We start from the raw sequence: 11,035 nt of genomic DNA, 5'->3' as shown, positions 1-11,035 counted from the left end.
GCAATGCCAATTTGTTTTCTTGTGTTTGGTGTCGATTACTTAGTTTAAGATAGAATATCTACAAGACGATGCAAAAATAATCCTATTTGACTGCTGAATTGCTAAGTGATTAAGATAATTACTGATGAACTGACGTGAAATCAAGATCAAGTCACATGTTTTAACTGTCGACAACCTTATAAAATCCAAGACATGCACATTCTCGATACCATTCAACAGACAACGATAGAGCAGTCGTATTTAATTTTGGAAGCTATTTTGTCAAAATGAGATGTCTGTGGATTATACTCATTTTTGTTGGAATGGCAAACTGCCAAGGTAAGAAAAAACTATTTCTTTTCTTAATAATTGAAAGTACGTTGTATTTAAAGAAGTTCTTAAACAAGTCCTAATGGAAGTTATATGGTTGGTATGTTTGAAGAGTTGACCGCTTGCAAAAACTTTCTTATGTCCATGGCCGTTGAGAGGATAGTTTGGGCGGATACCAACGACATCCTCTAACCTCAATTCAAGACTCTCATAAGAAAAATGTAAAAAAGAAATATGAAAATTATCGAAAGAATACTCGGTAGCTTTTCACCCGACCGTTTTGGAAAGGTTTCAGGTTCCTAAAATTATCAATGGCCCAATATTCAAAAATACCCCCTGGACCCCCTGCCACGCTACTGCTTATGTCCCACCCTGTGTTTGTATCACCGTATGTCTACTATGTAAACCTTTTTTAAGTAAACTATCTGGAAGAGTGGTTCGACAGTGATTCAACCTTCGGCGGAGCGAGAGGTGTTGCACGGTTTTCTGGCCTTGGGGATGGGACATGCAATTTAACTTTTCCTGGAAAAGTGGAATGGTTCCACGTAAGTTCAAGCAAGCACCTCGTTTATTTTCATATTTATTCTTAGACAGAATGAAATGAAAACAGTTTGTAGTCGAGGTTATCTTTTTTGAATCGGATTCTGGTCAGACGAGTACACTTCGAACATAAAAAAGTCGAGTTTAATTTAGGCCTGAATACCTTTGGTTTTGTAAATTGTATATGAGCCAGTTTGTCTTCATTAGTCTATTTGAATACTTAAATTTATTTGAACTGTGAAAAATTTTCAAGTCTAGAGCAAGCCTACTTAAAATAAAGGCTCTTCCTTCAAATCTGTTGTCAAGTATCCTCAGTAAGAAGCAATATCGTAAACGCCTGCTAATGAAAATAAAGTGAGGTGAAGTGGAGTATGATAATAATATTGTATTATGAATTTGATGAAACTTAAGTCTTTACATTTCGTCTTTATCTTAGTGTGAAAACTGTGACATCGTTCCAAAGGAATCCAATTCTGATCAAGGAGTTTATGCTTTAGCAACACCCAACAAGAAACTTGAAAATTCTGGCATCTTCACGTTTGTTGTCACGTTTCTGAGGACACATTATTTTCAAGACGATGTTAGTTTGGATTGTGATCCTTCGACTGTGAATGACGGTAACTTTACAATGCCATAACTAATTGTAAAGATAAAAAAAAAAAACATGCCTTGCTTTCTTTTCAACCTTATATCTTGAAAGCTGTCGAAACATTTCCAGAGAGCCACTTTATCTGATCCAGATCTGATCAAATCCGTACCAGATCGGGTAAAGATTTGAACCAGATAAGTGGTTGTCTGTGTTAGTTATATAACTATAACATTTCAAGATTGTAAAAAATGACGTTTTTAAATTGTAGTAGCCTATGTTGCTTTAAAAGCATACCGTATACTTAGAAATAAAACTTTGGTAGAGAGTTTGCTTTGTTGATGTAATTCCTGATAAGGACACATGTACGTGTCGAAAACGTTTGAGTTTATTTTAATTATGTTATATTTGTGTATGTAATACATCATGTTAAACCCGCTGAAGTTTAGAAATAAAAATATCGCAAGATTTCTTATTGTTCGTTATTTGTGCATTTGCAGTTTGTGTATTATTTCGTTGTTTTGGATATGGACAGCTTTGTCTGATGCAAATAAATATTATTATTATTATTATTATTAGCGACAACTTCTCAGATAATTCAACAAAAACATAAAAATTAGTCTGAAACTATAGAATGGACATATAATAACCTCTTTCCAATGGATCTGAGTAACACAACTCTGTAACTTTAACAAAGTTTTTTTTTTTTTCAGTTACAGTGTTTTCTTTCCCGAATCACAGAGAGTCGAAAGGAAAACGAATAATGTCACATCTTCGTCGAAATAAAAATAAATTGACAGACAATAGAGTTATCACTTTGGAACTTCCTGAAGATGTCCAAGAATTCAAGGTAGGCTTAAGTTGCATGATAAAAAAAATTCTGTCATTTTTTGGTTTCCTTGATGGGGACTCTCTTTTGTCCCAGTCTTCCTGCAGCACTTTTCGGCTGTGCTTTTTTTTGCTTTTTACAAATCTAAAATATCTTCGTGCATTTGTATTTTTCTTTACACACTCTTTCATATCTGAGTTACCTACTTATGCTTACTCGTGTAGGCTACCAGTAGGGGCGTATCCAGCACAAAATTCTTTGAGAAGAGTAAGTATTTTTGCACATATGAGTGAGCGCCACAACATGTCAACGAAAGGGAGGGTCACCAATGAAGAGATCCGTGGGACCTTCTCCAGAAAACAATGGAAAAATATCTTAAAATTGCACATTCTGAGAGTAGGCTACTTTCAGCCTAAATCAATAGTAAAACCTTGCCAAGGTGATGCTATAACAAAGTGCGAAGTCTTTTTTAAAAAAACATTTTCAGGGGGCAATTGTCCCTTCTGACTACGCTCCTGGCTAATTATAAACAGAGCAAAGGGTTAAATTCATAAATTTTATATCAGCAGAATGTATTCAGCTTTGTTGTTTTATGAAATTGTAAGCGATGTTTGCGTTTATATAATTAACCCGTGCATTAAATAACGGCTCCTTGTTGAATCATTTCTCTTCTCAAACTCTCCGTCCTTCAATCTCTTGACAAACCTCCTAAAACAGTACCATTTTAAAAAGGGCATAAAATTTGATAGCAGCATTTTAAAACCCTTGACATCCCTTTTTCAAAGGCTTGGGAATCAAGTTTGATCTTTCTTGAGTGACAATATGGACAAAAAAACAACTTTCTCGCAGGAATATTTCTAAGCTACTTTTCTACACGTCAAACTATTTTCATTGTACCCACCCCGCATCGTTAATGATAAAACACACAAGTTAATTTGAGATTGAAAATCCTTTACTTTGCATTGCAACTGAAAAAACATTGAACGTGTTTTGTCAGGTTGAACCACCTAACAGAGTCTTCGGAGAAAAACGATATTTTCAAATTACCAACATTGAACCTGAGCAAATTGTGGTAAGTGTTTCGTGGATACTACCATTTTATTGGGGCAGACGTTAACTTAGTTGTAGTCACCCACCAGTGGATAGGCTATAAAGGCTTCGAAGACAAGTGAAGCAACCAATACCAGGTTATTTTCTCTACACACCAAAGAACGTCCTATGAATATCATTGAATATTAAATTTAATGGGCATAATCAGTCACCTCAATGAGTGATAAACATGAACTAATCATTCTTTTGAATTGACAATCGTATTTCAAGGCTTTTCAAACTAGAATCCAAAGATAAGATTTGTAAATCGAAAATTATATTTTCTTATTTTCCCGTACCGCAATCATGCGCATTTTTTAAAAAGTAATTTATTAACATTTCCTCCTCATTAAAACATGATTTAGTTGCTTGTTGTATAACTTAATTGTCGTATTTCATGAAATATGATTTTGTTTTTCTGATAGATTCCTTTTACACTCAAATACAATCCCTCCAGTTGGTTTTCTGCTTCTGACATTGCTATCGACGAACCAAAGTTAAGCAACAATTACAGAAGACAGCGCAGAGACGTTCGATACTAGTTTCAGTTTCACGACTTACAAAATTTATCTAACATCATGAGTTATAATGTTGCAACTCAGTTGAATCAACAATGCTCTGTAATTCTCTTCCTGCTATGTTGGCTTTTCAGCATTAGCTCAAAGATGATTGTAAATCGAACTGTAGGCCTTAGTAAATTGGGGCGTAAGTGAGAAAATTGTTATTTAAAGTGAAATCTGGGCACTGCTTTTATCATACTTTGTCTAAAACTCAAGTACACCATTACTCTGTTTGTATCACATATATTGCCAAAAGGCACATTCTAAGTGTGTTTGCCAGAAGGAAAAGTCTTCAGTTGCGCCACAGTTCTTTAGTCTAATAATGAAGACTCTATAAACTTTGAACTTATTATTATATTGCAAACATGGATGCTTTCGATCGTTTCTGAAAGGCTATTTGAAAATTAATTTCAATGCATAACAACTGGCTTTGTTTTTTTAGCATAAAGCCTCGTAAAGCATTGCTACCACGAAAAGCCAATAAAATTTTAAATTTAATTTTTATTGTATTGCTTGTGTTGCAATTGCCAAGGATGTTTACCATGAATCCTTGATGTTTACTTTGGTCTCAGACTTTGGTCGATTACTACGAAAAGAGTTGCAAACAGGCTACATTAGCCAAAAAGCCAAAATGATGAAACTGTACCCGTACAATGTTTATAGTATTTATTGCTGATAGTCATATGAATAATGCAGCATATTTCAAGCAGCAAAGCTGATCTTTTTTACATTGATTTAACGTCTGCAAACGATGAATAAATGTAAAATAGAAAACTTTTATCATCATGTATTCTAGCTTGCATTTCATTTTAAGTTACTGTGATATGCATACGCTATAGTCAATGTTATAAATATATTAGATGAATATTGTCGTGCAAAAAGTATTTAATAAAAAGACTTGTCAAAGTCACTACTCCTTGCTCACATTCAGCATAAGGGAGGCATCACCAACATTCTTCGTAATTTCTAACATTTTTCCCAAGATGACTTGAAGTGTCAGCATCACCCAAACAACAATCTCCCTATCAGAAGAAAATTGCTCTTCTTTGCCTTGATTCAAAGGCTGAAAACTTGAATCAATCTAAAAAGAACAGGTTTGCCAGCTGGTTTCAAACCTACTCTCTTGAGCTCTTGAGTTGTTGTGATTTTACGACGTCAAAAGCACAGAACAAGTTTACATTCGCGGATGAAAATCGGCAAGCATTATTTACCGTGTACAGTAAATCAAAATCAGTAATCCAATAGTAATCAGAACAGTGACTAAATTAAAAAAGAAAATAATACCCTCATTACAAAAATTAATAAAAAGGAAAATAACTTTTCCGGTTTAAAGCCCATACGTGTAACTACGACATAACCAAACAGAGCAGTCCCACACGTCATCTTGTTTAAACAAACTAAGCTTTTAAATGATCATGTGACATTTTTATGAAGTTTAATTGCGTATCAAAGCCACACTAATTTGTTCCTTCTACTTTCATCATGCAGGTTACAAATGTACAATTACGTCGTGTAAACAACACAAGAATCAACGACACTAGTTTATTTAACATATGGGTGTGTCTTGTACGTTTACGCTGACGTCACATCTACAGTACGCCACTCTTTACTGGAGCACGAATAATTCTGTATGATTCTGTTTGAGACTAATTGAAAAGTAAAGTCAAAATTTACTGCTCGCCCTAAATTTTGTCGATCAAGTTTTATTTCTCTTTTCAATTTTAATTTTCGATAATTCTTGTCTTGATTTCGACAGTGTTAACTTAAACGTTAATAACAATGTTAGTTGATATTTTGCTAATGCATTTCATAGTTTTGAACTCTATATGAAACGACGATGTAAACTGGAAGTTATTTTGTGTTACGTTTTCATGTTTTTAAAAACTTGTTACTATGATGACGTATTTTAATTAAATGACGTCATATTTTAATCATAAACATTACGGTTACAACACATTGTAAGTATGGGTTAGTGTTGTTATACGTGAAACATATATATACTAATTAACTTAAATAGCTAACGTTTTCGTTTGATTCTGTGTTTTGCTAAGTTGGTCCATCCAGCACCCGCCAATTCCAATCTGTTCGTAGAAAGCAACCTCCAATTCTGAATCTCCAAGCTGCGTAGTTTAACCGAGCTGATTTCAATATAAGATGTTGTTGAAGATGGGGTTGTGGATTTCAAGAAATAAGATGTTTGATACGTGGCTTCATCATAACATATGGCTTGATACACCTCAACTTTACTCCAATCAAGTTTGTTTCTCGGTTTTTGTCTTCATGTTTTTCAGACAGCAAAGTCCGTCTTTTTACATTGACTCTATGTCTGCAGACGTTAAATCAATGCAAACATGACAAATTTTGCTATCTGGGTATTGGCACTGCAGAACAAAACAATCATCTTTACATATGAAAGCGTGTGAAAAGGAAAACGAGCGCACATTTTGCCCAGAAAGCAATGCGTTACATTGCGTGAAGCCATTGTTGGCAGTGGATATTTTCTCTTAAAAAAATTGCTCAAAAAATCTTGGACCATCTGAAAATTTTTCATCATTTTCCATGTTGTGTGTCTGCGAAATAAAATTTCTGTCCCTACTGTAGAAAATCGAACAAAAACAAATAACCAACTAAGAAGCTTGGGCAACACCACTTTTTTCGTTACATTAAATAGAGAAAAAAATGTGCTCCAAGTGGCATTTGAAGAATCTGACCCCCAATATTCGTTGCAAGTTCATTAACGACTGCTTTTTATGGTAAAATCAAATAACGGAAAAATTTTCAAAACTTTGTAGCCTAGTAGTTTTTGGCATTTGCAGTTTTATAAACGATTCTCAATTACTGTGAGGTTTCTTCTCTAGAGCAATCATTAGATCGATTTCACAAGACACATCTAACTTACAACTTCCACCAACGATCATTTACAAACATTCTCATTGCACGTAATGGTTACTTTTAGAAAAAAATTTCCTTGCATTGAAAACATAGCCAAAGATTTATTTTGATGATGAGGGTGTTTTGCATGAAAATGACGTTGCAAAACTGCTTGGTCTTAAAACGCCGTAATTTAGATTTTCTAAATGCACCAAACATTGCCGTATAAATCGCCACGCGCTTGGTCGGTTTATCGCAAAGTGAGTGATAGTTTAGCAAAATAATTAAAAGATTTCCACACACTCCCATCTTCTTGCAAACTCTTTAAACTCCCAATTTAATAACCCCTGTTTTAGACCATCACAGCATAACAATGTTTTGCATGACGTAGGTGTTCCAGACAATCGTTCACCAAATCAAACGTCACATAAAACCGTTATAGTCTACTTAACCTAGCTGGCGTCTTACGTCATGGAATATTTCGAAAAATGAACACAGATTTCACCATCATTTGAAACACCTGTGAAATATTTCATCATTTTAAATCTTGAATTGGGAAATCTTGCGTAAGCCAAATTTACCTGGTGCTGTAATTGCTTCATAATGTTTATCACTGTTACCTCACAGAAGCTGGTTACGTGCAGTTGAAATATCGCAATCAATTTGTCATTTAGAATTGTCGTGTTGAAAAGTTGGTCGAATATTTAACTGTTTGCTTGTGCTTACCAACTAGACGAAATTTCCGTCTCTTATCTCAGTAATTTGTATTGTGGTGACAAGTTTTTAGTGGTGTATCGCGTTGCATCTCATTTTCGACAGCCAGTGGCTATTTTTTGCTAAAATACAATTCTTGAAAGACGTTTCCAGAAGAGTAGGCCTATTTTTTCGGTGTTATCACATACAGACGAAAGGATCCGGGAAATTTATGTCACAACTTTCCCACAAAGATATTATGGTTTACCGCTGTGACCAATAGGCTAGGATAAACGTTGCAACAAGATCAGAGCTGTAGCCTAAATGATCACAAAGTGAGGCTAAAATTGACAATATTACAGTAATTATAAGGTTGTGTAAGCTTCGCATTGTCTATAAAATGAAAGGTCGTTTTCTTCGGATTGGTAACTACAACTTATCATACATGAAAGTTATATGCCTCACCAATGTATAAAGAAAAGATGATTTACCGTAGCCGTATTAAGATATTGCTCTGTAGCCTACGTTGTTTACAAACCTTTTCGTTAATGTTTAATATATAACTGTAGATGAAGCTAAGTTAATATTGACCAAAGTTTCAAACAAAGCTTGACATTTCTGTGTCTGCAGTGTCTAGCACATTCAATAAATAACCGTTTGTCGATCAAGCCGAACAAACTTTATTTTGACTGCTCCAGCAAAGCTGTGTTAACAAAAAGACTCAACTAAAAAATTAGCATAGCCTATCAAAGAAGCCCAGGTCTTTTACTCCATTTGGTTGGCGGAGGATGATACGACAATAGTTGATGATAAATACGGAATTCTGTGGTAATTATCTATTCCACATGGCCACATGCGCAAGAAGAAAAAATATGCCGATCCACATAGGTGTGTGGTTGAATGTAACAACTTGAAAAGCACTAACGCCTATTTCGGTAGGTCTTGCAGTTTCTGCTTCTGGTTCTCATCACTAGCCTGGAAAAGTTTCCAGTTACCAGGATTCACCACGTGGAGAATCCTGGTAACTGCAAACTTTTCAAGTAAATGAGGATATGATTAGGTACAGCAGTGCAGGTTCTATCCTACCATGTAGGTCTAGTCTGAGAAGTCTCCTTCAAAAACAATTCAGAGACAGTCCGACAGCAGTTTGTTTTTCCGTTGCCATCGATTCTTTTTCTAGCAACTTTCAGTCATGATAAAATAATGAAGTGAAATTGAGAGTGAAATACAACATTTTACTTGAATACGTATTTTTGAGAGCTAGGTAGCCTACTTCTAAGAATAGCATTGGCAGGAGATCCATGGAGTACTTTTAAACTTGGGCCCGGGTTGATTTTAGAAGTCCAGTAGGCCTACCTTCCAAGGATGACCAAAACCTTGAAGAAACCACCATGCACTCTGTAGATATGGTGAGTAAGAGTATGCAATGCCTCAAAGAGAGTTTTTATTTGGAGACAACTCCTGCTTTTTGGAAGAAAACCATTAAAACGATTTTTTCGATAAATTTAACATAAGTGGTCCATTATCTTTCTCCTGAGGTTTTACTTTTCTTTATCATATTTTTTAAAGGTGTTGCAATTTAAGGGCCCCTGAAATTTCATTGATACAGGGCTGCATTTTTTCTCAAAGGCCTTGGTGGTATCTAAACGTTAAAAGTTGCACCGAACACGTATGTTCAACCGATAATGAGCTACTTTTAGATATTCAGTAACCTATTTTTAAGGTTTTCAACACATTTTTTGCACAAATTCAACCTAACAACATTTTTTGCAATAGACTATATTTAGTGTTTTCGAATAGCACCATTTCTTGAAAAGTTTTGTAATTAATAATTGGGAACTGAAGCTGTTCTTGCAATCTATTGGAAAGGATGAAGCGACCACCAGAAGAAGTTTTCATTGAAGTTCCAGTATACAAATGTTGGTGGACACCGTATAAGAAAGGTTGTGCCATAGCTCATCCAGACTCGAATTCCCTTGACTTCAATGTTTATGGCTGGTTATATATTGGAGGTGGAGTTCTAGCATTGTTTGTGCTGATCGCCTTAATGTATGGCCTTTGTAAAGCCACAACACCTCCACACCAAAAGAAGATACAGCAAGTCTAATGCACCAAAACGAGACTAAAAACCTGACGACATCAAAGGACACACTAAAATTATGCTTTGCACTTTAGGGAACGTTCAAATATTACGTAACGCTTTTTTTCCGAATTTTGACCCCCTCTCCCCCATGTAACGCCAACGTAACGCTTTTTTCAATCCCCCCTCCCCCATGTAACGCTTTTTCACTACAAATTCAGCACAAAAAACTACCATTCCGTACTCGAAAGCGTTACGTAACGTTTTGCTTGAACCCCCTCCCCCCGATGTGACGCTAACGTAACGCTTTGCATAAACCCCCCCTCCCCCTCGAAGGCGTTACGTAATATTTGAACGTTCCCTTACAGTAAACTAAATTAATCACCTGACATTTCATACCGTTTAAGAGTTTCAACAGATCAAACCAACCAACAAGACTAAGTTTTGCAACTGGCCATATGCTTGCACAAAGTGTGATGAATTTTTACAGCATTTGCTTCAACGTTAAGAAATTTTACTATGAGAAAATACCAAATTATGATTATTTAATTATTGGTATTGCAGTTAATGCTAATCAGCAGTGAGCAGTAGTCTATGAAAAAAAAAACAAGTTGCGTATCTCTCATACAATGTGTTGGCCTACCAATCATTCTAATGCTGAGAATGTTAAAGAAACAGTTAAAACAGTTGTTCTAGTATGTTGTTCATAATCAGAAGTGTGGTACAGTAGCATATAATGCTGTTAAGCAGTTGTAATGGTAGGCTATGTATAGGCTACTTTTTCAAACAACGTTTCTTAAACTATTCTTTCCGTCACAGAACATAATAATAAAGCGCACTTATTTGACATGGCTGATTCTCTAAATAAATTGTCGGCTTCAGTCAGCTATTTTGCATGGTAAAAACTTTAACATGGTCATAGATTTAACAAAAAACATGCAAGATGAAAAAAAACTAATATGGTTAACAAAATTATGGAATAGAAAAAAAAGCTAACATTTAATACAGTTATCTTTCCATTCTCTTGGTTTTTGTTAATCACACCAACTTTTTCTTTACCGCTTAGATTTTTCCTTGTTAAATCAATGACGATGTTAAAGTTTTACCATTTACGGCATGTGTGCGAAATGATATTCAAAACTTTAGTTCCGTTCCGATATCACATCGGTCTGATGACTTTCAAGAGTTGTGGCCAATTCGGACGGATATTTGATTAGCGGTAGGAATTATACACATTCCTTCTAGAGGGAAAATCCTTACTCAGCAAAAATATTGGGAATCATTGGTCCGCCCCGTTAGCTCAGTTGGTTAAGTGCCTGACTTTCTACACGGAAAAATATCAAGATCAAACAGCAACGCATTTCAAGGACAGTTTCTTTATTCAGCGGCACCTAGATGATGGAAGAATTCATACACAACATTTTTCAACCAAAAACTTCACACTGCCAATCTCATATACCAGTAACCAGGCCTGCGTC

General features: G+C 35.3%; 1 protein-coding gene across 1 annotated transcript; it reads left to right on the top strand.

Annotated features, from left to right (window-relative positions):
* The first annotated feature begins 302 nt into the window (after nt 1–302).
* Nucleotides 303–3,895, top strand: LOC145786218 (uncharacterized). The gene is made up of 6 exons (XM_082597863.1): nt 303–318; nt 727–854; nt 1,286–1,466; nt 2,149–2,285; nt 3,262–3,336; nt 3,779–3,895. Exons 1-6 carry the CDS (start codon nt 303–305, stop codon nt 3,893–3,895), a joined length of 654 nt encoding a protein of 217 aa, XP_082453989.1.
* Nucleotides 3,896–11,035: the final 7,140 nt, after the last annotated feature.

The sequence above is a fragment of the Aplidium turbinatum genome, chromosome 17 (assembly GCF_918807975.1).
Source record: "Aplidium turbinatum chromosome 17, kaAplTurb1.1, whole genome shotgun sequence".
In the NCBI taxonomy this organism is placed as follows: domain Eukaryota; kingdom Metazoa; phylum Chordata; class Ascidiacea; order Aplousobranchia; family Polyclinidae; genus Aplidium; species Aplidium turbinatum.
Note: the sequence above shows the minus strand (reverse complement) of the source record. Positions and strands in the feature narration are given on the sequence as shown.